A 20354-nucleotide genomic window follows, 5' to 3' on the forward strand; every position below is an offset into this window, starting at 1 on the left:
AAGGTGATCGGGTGGGAGTCCTCTAAATATACAACTATAACCTCCCTGAACTTAACTGGCAAAAGGTATCATCTCCTGGCAACTCTTTCTTTAGACGAAATGCTGTACAAACAACTGAAAAACTATTATATTACATTTTATCTCTGACCCTGATGAAACAATCAGCGAAACAATCACACCTGTGTTGGAATAATTGATTCCGGAATGTTCCGTGTGGTCTCCACAGTAGCAGGCAGAGGGTTGATGGCATGGCTCTCTCTGCCAGTGGCTGGGCTGAGGTGTCCCGATTTGCTGGACGTGGGCATCACGTCTGTCCCGCTCCCAAACGCCAGGAGGGCATTCCCTGTTTCACAAGATGAGAAAAGGCACAGTGTGAGAAGAGGAGACAATTAACCTGAGGCTCCCGAAATGGACCTGATACGTCTTAATGAATTTACAATCACGCCCACATTCAATTACTGCACAGGACTCATTCTGCATTCTGCCTGAGCGGCTCGGCTAGGACCAATTTGGATTTGCTCAGTGGAGAAGAAAAATACTTGGTATTCTCTTCATGTTTCCCCAACTGCACCTGCCTCTCCACATCCTCTCATTAGCTCACAGACTAGTGGCAAGTCTGAGACCTCGCTCTGTGTCCTTTTTTGTCATGGAGAGGAGAGGCCACAGGACAGGTTGCTATCTGATGGCACTAGATTTACCCGGGAGGAAGATAGCCCCTGTCTGTTTAAAGAGGTCAGATGAAAACACTGGAGCAAAGTCAATAATAAGGATGATTAATTATTAGAAAGGGCATGCGCAAGATTGGAATAGAAATGGATGACCGTCAGGGTGAGTGAGTCACCCGCAATGATGCATGAAGCTCCTCATCTTCTAAGATGGATCATGAACACATCACACATTTGCTTAAAACCATCAGAAGGTTAAACTAGCTTGTCTCCCAACATGAGATATTACACAATCATTACATGTAATAACATTACTATTACTGTGCTATTATGGGTAAGTCTGTAATCGACACAAATGGTCTCCATAAGGAACTTTATACAAGTTGCATATTATCAGCTAATATTTACATCAACTGTTGAAATGGATATTTATGCATAAGCCAATAAGATGGAGGGGTGAATTAATAAATATGTTATTACTTTAGGTTAGCCCTGTGATTCTATTTCCTTTTCACTCAGGAAAGGCACTGAACATCCAGGTGGAATTACCAAGGATACGGCATGAAGGGGATGATTAATGAGAGAGAGAGAGGGGTGAAAGGGAGAGAGAGGAGCGAGAAAGCGAATGGAAGAGAGAGAGAAAAAAAAAGCACAAGATCATACTCTGACTGGTAATTTTCCCACAGAGGGGATAACTCTATTTAACACAATCGTTCACTGCTATTGAGCCTACAGGTAACTAACTGCTGTGGGACATATCTGCCTCATTGTATCAAATTTTCCCCTAGTCAAATGACTTCTCCTTGTGAGCCCAATTTGCTGTAGTCCTTTGGCACAGGTATTCAATGCAAATAGGCTAGGATGATCGAGGAGTAACATCATCCAATAAATAACATTTGGAAATAAGAGAAAAGCTGCATTCAATCCAACAGATAATTAGACAAATCAAATTATGCTTGGTTTCAATGGGAGCTCTGTGAAGGTTTTTTGTAGAATAATTGCAAAAGCATTGTTATGTAGACCAATTATTGTAATGGAAAACCAAAGTGTTGTTTTTGAGATGTTGGATAAATCATTCCTCAAAGGGAGACAGCATATGAGAGACATGACAAAAAACTAAAGGGCAAAATCCCCAGAACTCATGGAGTAAATCGTCCTGTATAATTTACCATTGGAATATACAGAACAATATTTTACAAAAATAGGGCATCTTGAGATACAAGAAGATGTTGCTCTTGTTCTTCTCCCCTATAAACCTGGGTAGTGTAACATGCTCATTAGGGAATGCCATAGCAAAAGGTTTCCAATAGTTCAGATAGTACCTTGGGCCGTTTTCCTCCAATGTGTGCCTAGTGAACACAACCCTACACTAAGGCTATATCCCAAATGCCACCCTATTCCCTAAATAGTGCATTACTCTTGACCAGAGCCTTATGGAACCTAGTTAAAACTAGGCCATTTGGGATGCAGGCTAAGTCACTGGAGACTGCTTTTTGTGATGACTTGATGGGAGCCACTCACTGAGACAGACGTTGTTGGTGAAGTATTCCAGGAAATCGGAGCACTCTACTCTCTGGTTTCCACTGGCAGAGCAGGAGCACCATGGGGCCACGCTAGATGTGGAGTTATCCACATAGTTGGGAGTTATCGAACTGCCTGCAGAAACAATATGTTCTCAGTTTAGTATCAAATATTCATTGCCTCGAAAGACTCGTTGTTATAAGACTGTTATGTAACCTAAAACATTTATGAACCTTATTTGCAATTCACTGTTCAATCGCACAATGTGAGTGGGGATGTTATTTAAGAAATGAGCAAAAATGCAGCTATGAGTACAAGTGTGTTGAGGGTAATTCTTGCCAGCTGTCTGTTGCTCGTTTTTATGGAGTCAAAGACACTTTAATTTGCGCTTTCTTTGGAAGTGTTTATTGTGTGCCATTTCTCTCCCAAGTTTTGAAATGGAGAGTTTAAGTGCTTAATAAATACAGACCAGGAATGAAAATGCCAATTGTTTGTTTGTTTGCTGAAGGGCACCACAGGAAGCTCTTGAAATGTATTAGGTCGCTTGTGCTCTTTTTTCGAGAGCATTAAAGAAAAATGGCCAATTTTTGAGCGAGTGCATAAAACAAAGTCTACATTTCATCAAAGACACTTCTCAAAGCGTAATAACAGCCTTTACACTTCAGAGTCTGCCTTGAGGTCCTTATGTGTACGGCATATTAGGACATACAGTTGAAGTCGGAAGTTTACATACACTTAGGTTGGAGTCATTAAAACTCGTTTTTCAACCACTCCACAAATTTCTTGTTAACAAACTGTAGTTTCGGCAAGTCGGTTAGGACATCTACTTTGTGCATGACACAAGAATTTATCCAACAATTTTTTACAGACAGATTATTTCACTGTATCATAATTCCAGTGGGTCAGAAGTTTACATACACTAAGTTAACTGTGCATTTAAACAGCTTTGAAAATTCCAGAAAATTATGTCATGGCTTTAGAAGCTTCTGATAGGCTAATGGACATCATTTGAGTCAATTGGAGGTGTACCTGTGGATGTATTTCAAGGCCTACCTCCAAACTCAGTGCCTCTTTGCTTGACATCATGGAAATCAAAAGAAATCAGCCAAGACCTCAGAAAAAAATGTGTAGACCTCAACAAGTCTGGTTCATCCTTGGGAGCAATTTCCAAACGCCTGAAGGTACCACGTTCATCTGTACAAACAATAGTACACAAGTATAAACATCATGGGACCACGCAGCCGTCATACCGCTCAGGAAGGAAACGCGTTCTGTCTCCTAGAGATGAACGTGCTTTGGTGCGAAAAGTGCAAATCAATCCCAGAACAACAGCAAAGGACCTTGTGAAGATGCTGTCTGAAACAGGTACAAAATTATCTATATCCACAGTAAAACGAGTCCTATATCGACATAAGCTGAAAGGCCACTTAGCAAGGAAGAAGCCACTGCTCCAAAACTAGCATAAAAAAGCCAGACTGCGGTTTGCAATTGCACATGAGGACAAAGATCGTACTTTTTGGAGAAATGTCTTCTGGTCTGATGAAACAAAAATAGAACGGTTTGGCCATAATGGCCATCGTTATGTTTGGCGGAAAAAGGGGATGCTTGCAAGCTGAAGAATGCCATCCCAACCATGATGCACGGGGGTGGCAGCATCATGTTGTGGGGGTGCTTTGGTGCACTTCACAAAATACATGGCATCATGAGGCAGGAAAATTATGTGGATATATTGAAGCAACATCTCAAGACATCAGTCAGGAAGTTAAAGCTTGGTCGCAAATGGGTCTTCCAAAGTTGTGGCAAAATGGCTTAAGGAAAACAAAGTCAAGGTATTGGAGTGGCCATCACAAAGCCTTGACCTCAATCCTATAGACAATTTGTGGGCAAAACTGAAAAAGCGTGTGCGAGCAAGGAGGCCTACAAACCTGATTCAGTTACACCATTTCTGTCAGGAGGAATGGGCCAAAATGCACCCAACTTATTGTGGGAAGCTTGTGGAAGGCTACCCAAAACATTTGACCCAAGTGAAACTATTTAAAGGCAATGCTACCAAATACTAATTGAGTGTATGTAAACTTCTGACCCACTGGGAATGTGATGAAATAAATTAAAGCTGAAATAAATCATTCTCTCTACTATTATTCTGACATTTCACATTCTTAAAATAAAGTGGTGATCCTAACTGACCTAAGAAAGAGAATTTTTACTAGGAGTAAATGTCAGGAATTGTGAAAAACCAAGTTTAAATGTATTTGGCTAAGGTGTATGTAAACTTCCGACTTCAACTGTATATAGTATATACACTGAACAAACATTAGGAACACCTTCCTAATATTGAGCTGCCCCCCCTCCCCTTTTTTCCTCAGAACAGCCTCAATTCGTTGGGACATGGACTCTACAAAGATGCTGGCCCATATTGACGCCAATGCTTCCCACAGTTGTGTCAAGTTGGCTGGATGTCCTTTGCGTGGTGGACCATTGTTGATACACGCGGGAAACTTGAGCGTGAAAAACGCTGCAGCGTTGCAGTTCTTGACACAAACCGGTGCGCCTGTCAAATACTGCAATACCCTGTACAAAGCCACTTCAATCTTTTGTCTTGCCCATTCACCCTCTGAATGGCACACATACACAAGCCATGTCTCAATTGTCTCAAGAATCAATTGTCTAAAAATCCTTCTTAAACCTGTCTCTTCCCCTTCATCTACACTGATTGAAGTGGCATTAATAAGTGATCATAGCGTTCACCTGGATTCACCTGGTCAGTCTATGTCGTGGAAAGCGCATGTTCTTAATGTTTTGTATACTCAGGGTACATACTGCTTTAAACCTCTACAAATAGGATCTACTCAAATCATACTCATTTATTTTAGGGCTACACTATTAAAGAAGCTAAATGTAGCATTTCCACCTCCATATGGCAAATACTTTCCTTGTGTGTACATACATCAGCATCTTTCAGTTTCATGATTGGTTCTCATCCGTAAGTTTGCAAACATAAATATCATAACCTCACACCCATGCAGCAGATGTTTTTGGGGTTATAATAAGATCAGAAAGTGCATAAACTATTTATGGATGTACTTTGAAACAATAAAGATATATATATACTATAGCTAAATTGTTACATGTAGCTCCTTTAAATAGTAACTTTAATTTCCCTCCAAATCAACTATTTCCTGACAATCTTTGTTTTTTTATTCATTAGTTTACCTTTTCCATCCTTCTCTCATTGCCCCTCTAACTGCTTTCTCCTTTTTCAGTACACTGTAGGTTAGTTAAATTTGAAAAACTTCCTTTTCTCTCTTTATCGATTTACCCCCTCTCTCCTCCACTCATTTTGCTTTCTCAAATCCGTTCTCATTCTTAATTTGCTCTCTCAGGCTCTGTACCCACCTATCAGGCCTGTGTAGGCAAGTAGACAGGCTCCATAGTTCCCCTGCTTGCAGCTGTTGGCAGACGACTCGGCTGGTTGGCAGTCGTACTGGAACTGAGCCAGACGGGACCTACACAGATCCAATACAACTAGCACTGTTTAGTAGTGAGCAAGGGCCGGACACAAATTACAATGATGGTAAAAAATATTAATGTTTTATGCAATGGTTTTCACTGGTGGATGATAGGGTTGTGCTATGAATTTGGTACCGCACTAAAAAGTCAGCAAAAAAGTCAGCAAAAAAGTCCCTTTTTCAGGACCCTATCTTTCAAAGATCATTTGTAAAAATCCAAATAACTTCACAATGAAGATCTGTGAAGGGTTTAAATTAATGATAAACAATTAATGAACATGCACCTGTGGAATGGTCGTTAAGACACTAACAGCTTACAAGACGGTAGGCAATTAAGGTCACAGTTATGAAAACTAAAGACACTAAAGAAGCCTTTCTACGGACTCTGAAAAACACCAAAAGAAAGAAGCCCAGGGTCCCTGCTCATCTGCGTGAATGTGCCTTAGGCATGCTGCAAGGAGGCATGACAACACCTGCACAGGATCGGTACGTCTGAACATCACACCTGCGGGACAGGTACAGGATGGCAACAACAACTGCCCGAGTTACATCAGGAATGCACAATCCCTCCATCAGTGCTCAGACTCTCAGCCTATTGCGGACAAAGGTTGGACTGAGGGCTTGTAGGCCTGTTGTAAGGCAGGTCCTCACCAGACATCACCGGCAACAACGTCGCCTACGGGCACAAACCCACTGACGCTGGACCAGACAGTACTGGCAAGAAGTGCTCTTCACTGATGAGTCGCGGTTTTGTCTCACCAGGGGTGATGGTCGGATTGGCGTTTATCGTCAAAGGAATGAGCGTTACACCGAGGCCTGTACTCTGGAACGGGATCGATTTGGAGGTGGAGGGTCCGTCAGTGTGGGCGGTGTGTCACAGCATCATCGGACTGAGCTTGTGGTCATTGCAGGCAATCTCAACGCTATGCGTTACAGGGAAGACATCCTCCTCCCTCATGTGGTAACCTTCCTGCAGGTTCATCCTGACATGCCCCTCTAGCATGACAATGCCACCAGCCATACTGCTCGTTCTGTGATTTCCTGCAAGACAGGAATGTCAGTGTTCTGCCATGGCCAGCAAAGAGCCCGGATCTCAATCCCATTGAGCATGTCTGGGACCTGTTGGATCGGAGGGTGAGGGCTAGGGCCATTCCCCCCCAGAAATGTCTGGCAACTTGCAGGTGCCTTAGTGGAAGAGTGGGGTAACATCTCACAGCAAGAACTGGCAAATCTGGTGCAGTCCACGAGGAGGAGATGCACTGCAGTAGCTCACAGATTACTGCACCTGTACATAGCCCATCTATAATTTAGCCCAAACAACTACCTCTTCCCCTACTGCATTTATTTTGCACCCCATTATTTTCTATTTCTACTTTGCACATTCTTCCACTGCAAATCTACCATTCCAGTGTTTTACTTGCTATATTGTATTTACCTCACCACCATGGACTTTTTTGCCTTTACCTCCCTTATCTCACCTCATTTGCTCACATTGTATATAGACTTATTTTTCTACTGTATTATTGACTGTATGTTTTGTTTATTCCATGTGTAACTCTGTTGTTGTATGTGTCGAATTGCTATGCTTTATCTTGGCCAGGTCGCAAATGAGAACTTGTTCTCAACTAGCATACCTGGTTAAATAAAGGTGAAATAAAAAATGTATTAATTAAAATGCAGCTGGTGGCCACACCAGATACTGACTTACTTTTGATTTTGAACCCCCCCCCCCCCCCCCCTTTGTTCAGGGACACATTATTACATTTCTGTTAGTCACATGTCTGTGGAACTTGTTCAGTTTATTTCTCAGTTGTTGAATCTTATGTTCATACAAATATTTACACATGTTAAGTTTGCTGAAAATGAACACAGTTGACAGTTAGAAGACGTTTCTTTTTTGCTAAGTTTATGTGTAAATAGCATACTGCTGTGAGGGGCATTTGTTTATTTTATTTATTTCATTCCACAATCCAGAATCATTAGTACAGCCACAGAGCAGAAAAAGGGTGGGTAGAAATAATGGTCATGACAAGAGAACGCAATGAGCAATAACTTTAATCCATCTTACATTTTATCTGCGTAATATATTTAATGTGTTTATCCAGCAGACTCTCAGGGGTGTTCTAAACGATGTTGGACAGCTTGGGGGTAGAATATTGAACCACTGTTGATTGCTTGTTCGGTTTGTCTGACCTGATACAGATGTGGTTCCCAAATAAATCAGTCACGACCCCACCACTGGTGGGTCACAGCTGGTACTGTCTGGGTCATGAGACTCATGACTAAAGACTGGGTTGAAGCATTGGTTTGTTGAGTTGGTGGTTCACAATAAATATGAACAACAGTTTTTCGGTAAAAGCGAAAATACATTTGGGAGCCAGTGTTATACGTCTTACACTGAGTGTACAAGGCTGTGAGAGATGAGCTGGCAGAGATCAACCTCTCTGGGAGCGAGTCACAATATGTTGCCAAAAACAGAAAGAAGTGGTAGTAGCTCATTGTGGCCTATGTCCCAAAAGAGAAAAGTAAGTAAATAGGTGCAGTACATTACACATTAACAGTATGTTGTGTTATTAGAGCTTCTAACTCACCTGCACACATAGTCACCCTTGCACATACTCATCTGTATGAGGCAGCTGGGTTTGTCTGAGCCCTCATAGGAGCAGCCGGGAACAATGGTTTGCCTGCGTCGCTCGGCGCACGCCATGTCCGTGCAAGGGCAGAAAAGCAGCTCATGTGTGTAGGCTGGAGGGACGCGATCAAAGAACCGGCGTAGGGCCTTGTTACACTTGGCCTTGTTGCAGAGGCCTGACTTGGCCAAGGGTTTGATGCAGGCAGATACGTACTCTGTGCGGAGCTTCTGGCACAGGTCGTCAACGTTACACGCCTTGGCTGCGTCCAGGCAACGGTTCACCGTCGCCACGTTGGCCTCAGAGTCTGTTGGCGCAAGGAATAGGAGGAACTAGGAATCAGTATCATAGAATAAGAGAATGAGCAAGCAAAACATTTTTGGTAAATGCTATATCACCTATCAGTGTTACATGTTGAAACAATACAGATAGATAATCAGGTTCCTCTCTTGTTCTAAGGTTAGTGGTATTTTTTGTTTGAATGCATTGGATTCTTTCCTCTGAGGAGGCACACCGTCATACTGTAGTCCTAACCTCTTCAAATAACCAAACAAATATGTAAGTTATGGGTAGATATATTCGATGGTTCGAGCCTATTTAGAACATTCAATCCTAATTTGAATTTCCAAAGCATGAAACAATAATCTCATTATAAGTGAATCAACACATTCAGACATACATCAGTCTTGAGGGGAAATTGCCATTTAAAATTAGGAAACGTCTTGAGAAACCTAAATAATTATTTACGGGTATTCATTGTTCCTCTGTACTTCTCTTCCTGCAAATGGAATGTTAAATCAGATGTGAATGAGATGCTTGGAAGCAAAACATCACATTTTTTATAATGCTAATTGTAGTCATTTTTAACTGTGCCTCCAGGATACAATGTGGGTTATTCTATGCCTAAGGCTGCCCTCCAGGGTGACCTAAAAGATACAAGATGGGTTATTTTCAACATGAAACCTCTGGGTCATGGTCAAAAGGTTGCGGTAAGATCAAAATAAACCGAGGTCCATGTACTTACCAGCCGTGATGGAGGCCAGACGAACGGAGTTGTAGTCTCTCTCCGCGGTTTCGTAAGGGTAACTCTCCACCAGGTTGAGTCCTGAAGGGATACGGAATGACACATGACACAGTAATGACACTATCCCTTTGGAGCTAATGAACAGGACTTGCACATTGTTCATTTCCTGTGGTTGTTTATTATGACTCCTGCAGGTTAATACAGCAAATACTCCCCCTCTCCAAGGACCTTCGGTAATTTGTTACACGGTGACGCCAGGTGTGGTGACTGATGACTGACTGTGTGCCAGGCATCATGACTAAGCCGCATCAGCCAGATTGTGTTGTGGGTAGAGAGTTAAATCTGTAACCTGTGTTACATAAATGGACTTGGCCGCCATCCGATACAAATGACAGAGCCAAGTTGCTCACCGTGTATGACAGACTGATGGAGACTCCAGTAGATGCTGAGGCAGTTCTTCTCCTTCTTCATGCCCCGTTTGCACTGGCAGCCGTGCAGGGGGCTGGAAATCAGGGCTGAGACAGCGTTGGCGCAATGGCTCCGGGCCCCGGGGCCCAGCTTCATGCTGCCGTCGCCCGCCACGCACTGACGCAGGGTCCGCAGACGTGGGCTGCAGGTCTCGTCGCTGGAGCATGAGTCCCCCGCCACCAGACAGTCTCTGCCTGTGGACAGGACCTCATGCAGGGCTACAGGACAGAGAAGGGGATGGGGAGGGTGGTGGAGAGAAAAGAAGAGAAAGCAGGGAGTGGAGAACAATTATGATGTGCTTTATAGATATGGGAAGAATAGGACTTGACCTGAACACAAAGACTCATCTAATGTTCAGTGCCGGTTCATAATGATACACATTGCGTATACAGGTTATTTCAGGTCACGGTTTCAATTTTGGAAACCTAATTTCTCATTATGCAGATCACCCAACCCATCACCTAAACCACTTGTATAATCCAATGAAATGAAAAGCATGAGGCTTGTGAAAACATCTGATGAAATGTAGAAAATTTGACTACAGGCTATCTGTTGGTTTCTGTTGGTCTATTACACCAGAGCCCATTCTCTGTCCTAAAAGATGTTTGAGGCTGAATTGTGTCACTGGCTTACACACAATATCCCATAATGTCAAAGTGGAATTATGTTTTTAGAAATTTTAACAAATTAATTAGAAACGAAAAGCTGAAATGTCTTGAGTCAATAAGTATTCAACCCCTTTGATATGGCAAGCCTAAATAATTTCAGGAGTAAAAATGTACTTAACAAGTCAAATAATAAGTGGCATGGACTCACTGTGTGGAATAATTGTATTTAACATGGTATTTGAATGACTACCTCATCCCTGTACCCTACACATACACATCTGTAAGGTCCCTCAGTTGAGCAGTGTTTTCAAAACACAGATTCAACCAGAAAGACCAGGGAGGTTTTCCAATGCCTCGGGCAACTATTGGTAGATAGTCACCAATGGTGACTTTAAAAAACAGTTTGAGTTTAATGGCTGTGATAAGAGAAAACTGAGGATGGATCAACAGCATTGTAGTTACCCTACACAATACTAATCTAAATGACAGAGTGAAAAGGAGGAAGCCTGTACAGAACTAAACAATATTCCAAAACTTGCACCTATTTGCTATTTAAAAAAAGGAAATAAATTAACTTTATGTCCTCAATACAAAGTGTTATGTTTGGGCCAAACACAACACATCACTGAGTACCACTCTTCATATTTTCAAGCATGGTGGTGGCTGCATCATATCATGGGCATGCTTGTCATCGTCAAGGACTAGGACTTTTTGGGGGATAAAAATAAACGGAATCGAGTTAAGCACAGATTAAATCCTGGAGGAAAATCTGGTGCAGTCTGCTTTCCAATAGACTCTGGGAGACAAATTCACCTTTCAGCAGGACAATAACCTAAAACACAACGTCAAATATACACTGGAGTTGCTTACCAAGACAGCATTGAATGTTTGAGTGGCCTAGTTACAGTTTTGACTTCAATCATCTTGAAAATGACTGTCTATCAATGATCAACAATCAGAGACAGAGTCTGAAGAATAAAAATAAAAATACTAACATGTACAATCCAGGTGTGCAAAGCTCTTAAAGACATACCCAGAAAGACTCTCAGCCCTAAACACATCCAAAGGTGATTCTACAAATGTATTGACTAGGGGTGTGAATACTTATGTAAATTTGATATTTCTGTACTTAATTTAAAACATTTGCCAAAATTCCAAAAACACATTTTCACTTTTTCATTATGGGTTATTGTGTGTAAATGGGTGAGATATTTAACACATTTTCAATTCAGGCTGTAGCACAAATGTGGAATAAGTTAAGGGGTCATCAGGCTAGGCCCCTTTTTTCTCCACTTCCTGTCTGAATGACGTGCCCAAAGTAAACTGCCTGTTACTCAGGCCCTGAAGCCAGGATAGGCATATAATTGGTATCATTGGAAGGGAAACACTTTGACGGTTGTAGAAATGTTAAAATAATGTAGGGGAATATAACACAATAGATATGGCAGGAGAAAATCCAAAGAAAAACCAACAAGAATAAAAAAAAATGGAGAGAGACCATGCTCTTCCAATGGCCAATGCACTCAATTCTAGCTCCCAGGATGCAATTACTATGGCTTCCACTTGGTGTCAGCAGTCTATGTTCAAGGTTTCAGGCTTGTAACTTGATTAACGAATAAGAAGCAACAGTTTTTGTACAAGGACACCGGCTTGGAAATCCATGTTTGTGCGCGCCAAGAAGAACCTGCTAAATTCGGTTTCCTATTGAACATACTATAATATTTCTTACGGAAAGAAGTATCTGAGTAGTAAATAGAAACGTATTTTGACTTGTTGAAACAAAGTTTAGGGGTAGATTTTCAGACTCCTTTCTTTGCATGGTGAACGAGTGGATTACTCAAATGGATGGCGCCAACTAAACTGACTTTTTGGGATATAAAGGATTCTAACACGACACTACATGTTATAGCTGGGACCCTTTGGATGACAAATCAGAGGAAGATTTTCAAAAAGTACAGTATATCACAAAAGTGAGTACACCCCTCACATTTTTGTAAATATTTGAGTATATCTTTTCATGTGACAACACTGAAGAAATGACACTTTGCTACAATGTAAAGTAGTGAGTGTACAGCTTGTATAACAGTGTAAATTTGCTGTCCCCTCAAAATAACTCAACACACAGCCATTAATGTCTAAACCGCTGGCAACAAAAGTGAGTACACCCCTAAGTGAAAATGTCCAAATTGGGCCCAATTAGCCATTTTCCCTCCCCGGTGTCATGTGACTCGTTAGTGTTACAACGTCTCAGGTGTGAATGGGGAGCAGGTGTGTTAAATTTGATATCATCGCTCTCACACTCCCTCATACTGACTGGTCACTGGAAGTTCAACATGGCACCTCATGGCAAAGAACTCTGAGGATCTGAAAAAAAGGATTGTTGCTCTACATAAAGATGGCCTGGGCTATAAGAAGATTGCCAAGACCCTGAAACTGAGCTGCAGCACGGTAGCCAAGACCATACAGCGGTTTAACTGGACAGGTTCCACTCAGAACAGGCCTCGCCATGGTCGACCAAAGAAGTTGAGTGCACGTGCTCAGCGTCATATCCAGAGGTTGTCTTTGGGAAATAGACGTATGATTGCTGCCAGCATTGCTGCAGAGGTTGAAGGGGTGGGGGGTCAGCCTGTCAGTGCTGAGACCATACGCCGTACACTGTATCAAATTGGTCTGCATGGCTGTCGTCCCAGAAGGAAGCCTCTTCTAAAGATGATGCACAAGAAAGCCCGCAAACAGTTTGCTGAAGACAAGCAGACTAAGGACATGGATTACTGGAACCATGTCCTGTGGTCTGATGAGACCAAGATAAACTTATTTGGTTCAGATGGTGTCAAACATGTGTGGCGGCAACCAGGTGAGGAGTTCAAAGACAAGTGTGTCTTGCCTACAGTCAAGCATGGTGGTGGGAGTGTCATGGTCTGGGGCTGCATGAGTGCTGCCGGCACTGGGGAGCTACAGTTCATTGAGGAAACCATGAATGCCAACATGTACTGTGACATACTGAAGCAGAGCATGATCCCCTCCCTTCGGAGACTGGGCCGCAGGGCAGTATTCCAACATGATAACGACCCCAAACCCACCTCCAAGACGACCACTGCCTTGCTAAAGAAGCTGAGGGTAAAGGTGATGGACTGGCCAAGCATGTCTCCAGACCTAAACCCTATTGAGCATCTGTGGGGCATCCTCAAACGGAAGGTGGAGGAGTGCAAGGTCTCTAACATCCACCAGCTCCGTGATGTCGTCATGGAGGAGTGGAAGAGGACTCGTGGCAACCTGTGAAGCTCTGGTGAACTCCATGCCCAAGAGGGTTAAGGCAGTGCTGGAAAATGATGGTGGCCACACAAAATATTGACACTTTGGGCCCAATTTGGACATTTGCACTTAGGGGTGTACTCACTTTTGTTGCCAGCGGTTTAGACATTAATGGCTGTGTGTTGAGTTATTTTGAGGGGACAGCAAATTTACACTGTTATACAAGCTGTACACTCACTACTTTACATTGTAGCAAAGTGTCATTTCTTCAGTGTTGTCACATGAAAAGATATACTCAAATAGTTACAAAAATGTGAGGGGTGTACTCACTTTTGTGATATACTGTAAGTGAATGTTTAAATCGCTATTTGTGAATTTATGAAACCTGTGCCGGTGGGAAAATATTTTGATGTGGGGCGCCGTCCTCAAACAAACGCATGCTTTCGCTGTAATAGCTACTGTAAATCGGGACAGTGCAGTTAGATTAACAAGAATATAAGCTTTCAACCGATATAAGACACTTGTATGTTCCTAAACGTTTAATATTCATCATTTCTATGATTATTTATTTGAAATGTGCGCCCTCCAGTTTCACCGGAAGTTGTCCCACTAGCGGGACGCCTAGGCTTTTAAGGGGTATGAATACTTTCTAAAAGGCACTGTAAAATCCTCATTAGGAAGACATTCTATTTGATCAAGTCCCTGACTTTACGACAGGGTTGGGGAAAATTGGGAAATTATATTCTTTAATACTAATAAAATGCTCAGAGAAAGAGATTTGGGAGTGGTCTTAGACCATTCCTCCATACCTTCATATGCTCTTCAATTCAAACCACAGGTTTTCAAAGGTGTTCAAGTACGGAGACTGAGATGGCTGTTGCAATACGATGATTTTATGGTCAATTAACTATTTATTTGTGGATTTTGATGTGTGCTTGGGGTTATTGACTTGCTGGAAGATCTACTTGCGGACAGATGTCAGCCTCCTGGCAGAAGCAACCAGGTTTTTGGTTAAAATCAGGGCCGCCTCCAGGCATAAGCGACATAAGCGGTCACATAGATCCCCTGGCTGTAAGGGACTCAGTCCCGTGTAACTTAATTGGTAGAGCATTGCACTTACAATACCAGTGTTGTGGGTTTGGTTCCCACAGGGGACCAGTATGAAAATGTATGCACTCACTCTCCCCGCCCTGTGCAACTGGGTCCTGGACTTTGACTGGCCGCTCCTAGGTGATGAGGGTAGGAAACAATATCTCCACCCTGCGGATCCTCAACACTGGGGCCCCACGAGGGTGCGTTCTCAGCCCTCTCCTGTACTCCCTGTTCACCCATGACTGCGTGGCCATGCACGCCTCCAACTCAATCATCAAGTTTGCAGACAACACTACAGAGGTAGACTTGAATACCAACAAAGACGAGATGGCCTACAGGGAGGAGGTGAGAGCCCTCGGAGTGTGGTGTCAGGAAAATAACCTCACACTCAACGTCAACAAAACAAAGGAGATGATTGTGGACTTCAGGAAACAGCAGAGGGAGCACCCCCCTATCCACATCGACGGGACAGTAGTGGAGAAGGTGGAAAGTTTTAAGTTCCTCGGTGTACACATCACGGACAAACTGAAATGGTCCACCCGCACAGACAGCGTGGTGAAGAAGGCGCAACAGCGCCTCTTCAACCTCATGAGGCTGAAGAAATTTGCATTGTCACCAAAAACACTTTTACAGATGCACAATCCAGAGCATCCTGCCTGTCCTGTATCCCCGCCTGGTACGGCAACTTCTCCGCCCACAACCGTAAGGCTCTCCAGAGGGTAGTGAGGTCTGCACAACGCATCGCCGGGGGCAAACTACCTGCCCTCCAGGACACCTACAGCACCCGATGTCACAGGAAGGCCAAGAAGATCATCAAGGACAACAACCACCCGAGCCACTGCCTGTTCACCCCGCTATCATCCAGAAGGCAAGGTCAGTACAGGTGCATCAAAGCTGGGACCGAGAGACTGAAAAACAGCTTCTATCTCAAGGCCATCAGACTGTTAAACAGCCATCACTAACATTGAGTGGCTGCTGCCAACATACTGACTCAAATCTCTAGCTCAAATCTCTAAAATTGGACATAATAAATGTATCACTAGTCACTTTAAACAATTGCCAATTTATATAATGTTTACATAACCTACATTACTCATCTCATATGTATATACTGTACTCTATACCATCTACTGCATCTTGCCTATGCCGTTCGGCCATCGCTCATCCATATATTTATTTATATGTACATATTCATTCCTTCACACTTGTGTGAATAAGGTAGTTGTTGTGAAATTGTTAGATTACTTGTTAGATATTACTGCATGGTCGGAACTAGAAGCACAAGCATTTCGCTACACTCGCATTAACATCTGCTAACCATGTGTATGTGACAAATAAAATTTGATTTGAAGTTGCTCTGGATAAGAGCGTCGGCTAAATTATTCAAATGTAAACAACTCAACTTACTGTTAAGAGTTAGAGTAGTAGAATACGGAAGTTTGACATCAGCAGTTCTCTTGTTTTGTCAGTCGCTGACAGTCAATTAGCCATGTCAGCTGACAATTTATATATTGATAAGTTAGTCTAGCCAGTTAACTAAACTTGTAGTAATCATGGCCAAATAACGACCCAGGGGCCCTGACCTGCAGGGGGCACCCATTGATTTTGTTGGTCACTTTGACTCAGATATCATTACCATTGCATACATCATGGCAAAATGTGTATAATTGCAGGAAATTAGCTTTAAAACAGAAAAACAAATTATCCACCCCATGGCAAAATGGATAGAATTGCTGGAAATTAGCATTAAAACAAATAAATTCTACCTTCACATAAACACCGGGGTGGCAGGTAGCTTAGTGGTTAGAGTATTGGGCCAGTAACCGAAAGGATATAGATAGAAGATATATTTTGAGCACAACATCGTTTTGGGTTTCGTCCAGCTTTGTTCTATGGTGCTTAAATAAATTCAGTAGTTCTAAACCTGTGACTGCCTCCTGCCTACTCTCTACATCAGTGACAGGTTGCCTCTGCCAGGATGCTGAAACTTGGCCGCAAGTGAATCTTCCAGCAAAACAATAACCCCAAGCACATATCAAAATCCAAAAATAAATGCTTAAATTGGCCACAAATCAACATTTTGCAATGGCCATCTCTACATCAAATCTGTGGTTTGAATTGAAAAGGGCAGTCCATAAACGCAGACTAAGTATATCATGGATCTGGAAATATTCTGTATGGATCTAAGATCACTCTCAATGTGTTCTCCAATCTCAAAACATTTTAGAAAAAGGCTCAGTGCCGTTATCCTTGTCAGGTGAGGTATTGAAAGCTATTGAAAACAGGGGTGTTAATTTTGACCCTTACCTTTGAGAGAAACAAATACTGCTTGTTAAACACAATTTTATTATTTGAGAAATTGCATTAGTTTACAATTATAACATTTCCCAGTTTTTTTATAGCTCAGTCTTTGAATTATTTATGATTTTATAATTTTTACTCTTCTTTCTCTAGGCTGTCAATAATTTTGGACCCACTGTATGTTTTGTGTGGAGCATTCAGAGGACATAAAGACTGTAACAGCACTGTAGATATATATCTCTCTCGGCTGTATCCCAAGTCCTTTTAAGGCTCTCTATCTGTCTCAATACGGCGACATGACAGCTGGCAAAATGAGACTTCTATCTTCAAGTTTTTTTCTGAATCTGCTCTTTCTGTAGAAGGACTAAGCAGGGATAAGCGCACTTGATACAACCCTGGCCGGTGTTAGACTCATCAAATGAAACGCAATGAGACAATACATGATTTATACCCGACTTCCACATTCCCTTTCTTTTCCATGCTGCTTTGAAGCATATTAATGAGGGATTTTCAAATACAATTCATTAAGCTACTCTTCATACACAGTCTTTTCATTTGTATTTCTCAGTTTAATTTGAGAGTAGTCTGTTTTTTTCAGGGAGCCTTGTGCTGATTGATCAAATCAAATCATATGTTATTGGTCACGTACACATACAGTGGGGAGAACAAGTATTTGATACACTGCCGATTTTGCAGGTTTTCCTACTTACAAAGCATGTAGAGGTCTGTAATTTTTATCATAGGTACACTTCAACTGTGAGAGACGGAATCTAAAACAAAAATCCAGAAAATCACATTGTATGATTTTTAAGTAATTAATTAGCATTTTATTGCATGACATAAGTATTTGATCACCTACCAACCAGTAAGAATTCTGGCTCTCACAGACCTGTTAGTTTTTCTTTAAGAAGCCCTCCTGTTCTCCACTCATTACCTGTATTAACTGCACCTGTTTGAACTCGTTACCTGTATAAAAGACACCTCACCACACACTCAATCAAACAGACTCCAACCTCTCCATGGCCAAGACCAGAGAGCTGTGTAAGGACATCAGGGATAAAATTGTAGACCTGCACAAGGCTGGGATGGGCTACAGGACAATAGGCAAGCAGCTTGGTAAGAAGGCAACAACTGTTGGCGCAATTATTAGAAAATGGAAGAAGTTCAAGATGACGGTCAATCACCCTCGGTCTGGGGCTCCATGCAGGATCTCACCTCGTGGGGCATCAATGATCATGAGGAATGTGAGGGATCAGCCCAGAACTACACGGCAGGACCTGGTCAATGACCTGAAGAGAGCTGGGACCACAGTCTCAAAGAAAGCCATTAGTAACACACTACTCCGTCATGGATTAAAATCCTGCAGCGCACGCAAGGTCCCCCTGCTCAAGCCAGCCCATGTCCAGGCCCGTCTGAAGTTTGCCAATGACCATCTGGATGATCCAGAGGAGGAATGGGAGAAGGTCATGTGGTCTGATGAGACAAAAATAGAGCTTTTTGGTCTAAACTCCACTCGCCGTGTTTGGAGGAAGAAGGATGATGAGTACAACCCCAAGAACCCATCCCAACCGTGAAGCATGGAGGTGGAAACATCATTCTTTGGGGATGCTTTTCTGCAAAGGGGTCAGGACGAATGCACCGTATTGAGGGGAGGATGGATGGGGCCATGTATCGCAAGATCTTGGCCAACAACCTCCTTCCCTCAGTAAGAGCATTGAAGATGGGTCGTGGCTGGGTCTTCCAGCATGACAACGAAACGAAACACACAGCCAGGGCAACTAAGGAGTGGCTCCGTAAGAAGCATCTCAAGGTCCTGGAGTGGTCTAGCCAGTCTCCAGACCTAAACCCAATAGAAAATATTTGGAGGGAGCTGAAAGTCCGTATTGCCCAGCGACAGCCCCTAAACCTGAAGGATCTGGGGAAAGTCTGTATGGAGGAGTGGGCCAAAATCCCTGCTGCAGTGTGTGCAAACATAGTCAAGAACTACAGGAAACGTATGAGCTCTGTAATTGCAAACAAAGGTTTCTGTACCAAATATTAAGTTCTGCTTTTCTGATGTATCAAATACTTATGTCATGCAATAAAATGCAAATTAATTATTTAAAAATCACACAATGTGATTTTCTGGATTTTTGTTTTAGATTCCGTCTCTCACAGTTGAAGTGTACCTATGATAAAAATTACAGACCTCTACATGCTTTGTAAGTAGGAAAACCTGCAAAATCGGCAGTGTATCAAATACTTGTTCTCCCCACTGTATTTAGCAGATGTTATCGCGGGTGTAGCGAAATGCTTATATTCCTAGATCCAACAGTGCAGTAATACTTAATACAAAACAATACACACAAAACCCAAAATGAAAATAAAGTAATTAAGAAATATATAAATTTTAGAACAAGTAATGTCAGAGTCTGGAATATGAATATACACTCAGTGGCCAGTTTATTAGATACAAGTACTATGCTAGTACTTCCTGGTTTGGGGGCTTATCTAAACGTATGAAGGGGAAGCTCCCGATAGCCCAGAATAAGCTGATCAGGGTAGTATTGAAGGTGAGTCCACGTACTCACATAGGCAGGAGCTGCTTTCAGGAACTAAACTGGCTGCCTGTTGAGGCAAGGGTGTCCCAGATTAGACTAGGTTTGGTTTACAGGAGAATTTATGGTCCTGCGCCCAGATATCTAAGTGATTACTTTCCTCATGTTAGGGATGCACACAATCACAGCACCAGATCAGGTGTTGCTGATGTGTGCTTATACAGGTTCAGGAGTAATGCTGGGAAAGGTACTTTCTTGTATACTGGAGCATCAGAATAGAATGAGTTGCCTCTGCCTATAAAAACAACGTCCTCTCTGGACAGCTTTAAAAATAAAGTAAAAATATGTTTGATGTCTTCTGTGCCCATATGAATAACCCCTATGATGTAACTGGAATGATGAGATAGATGTTCTTCTTCTATGATTTTGTTTTATTATTTCACAGCCATACTGTGTTTGATCTTGTCTAGCCATCTTGTCTCAAGAGGACCACAATGGAAATAACTCCCAGACTTTATTGTGTGTTATCCTCGATGATTTTATTAATGTGCATGTATGGCTTTTAAGTTTAATGTGTGCTTGTTTTTTTAAATGGTCGAATTAATAAACACAACCTCATTCACTAAAATGGTTCGCTCCTACAGACATTGAGTCACGTGGCCGTAGCTTGCTATATAAAGCAGGCAGACAGGTATCAAAGCATTCAGTTACTGATCGATTGAATGTTAGAATGGGCAAAACAAGTGA

At 42.3% G+C, this 20354-nt stretch overlaps 1 protein-coding gene across 2 annotated transcripts in view; it reads right to left on the reverse strand.

Moving 5' to 3' along the window:
- LOC139582564 (GDNF family receptor alpha-4-like) overlaps positions 1 to 20354 on the reverse strand; it is a 115425-nt gene that overhangs the window by 3811 nt on the left and 91260 nt on the right. For both annotated transcript variants that reach the window (XM_071412679.1, XM_071412668.1), the window contains 6 exons: positions 9760 to 10035; positions 9350 to 9430; positions 8287 to 8632; positions 5583 to 5692; positions 2187 to 2321; positions 180 to 343 (listed from right to left, as the gene is read on the reverse strand). In XM_071412679.1, the coding sequence (XP_071268780.1) occupies positions 180 to 343; positions 2187 to 2321; positions 5583 to 5692; positions 8287 to 8632; positions 9350 to 9430; positions 9760 to 10035 (1112 nt within the window). The remainder of the gene's footprint in view (positions 1 to 179; positions 344 to 2186; positions 2322 to 5582; positions 5693 to 8286; positions 8633 to 9349; positions 9431 to 9759; positions 10036 to 20354) is intronic.

This window comes from Salvelinus alpinus, chromosome 1, assembly GCF_045679555.1.
Source record: "Salvelinus alpinus chromosome 1, SLU_Salpinus.1, whole genome shotgun sequence".
Lineage (NCBI taxonomy): Eukaryota > Metazoa > Chordata > Actinopteri > Salmoniformes > Salmonidae > Salvelinus > Salvelinus alpinus.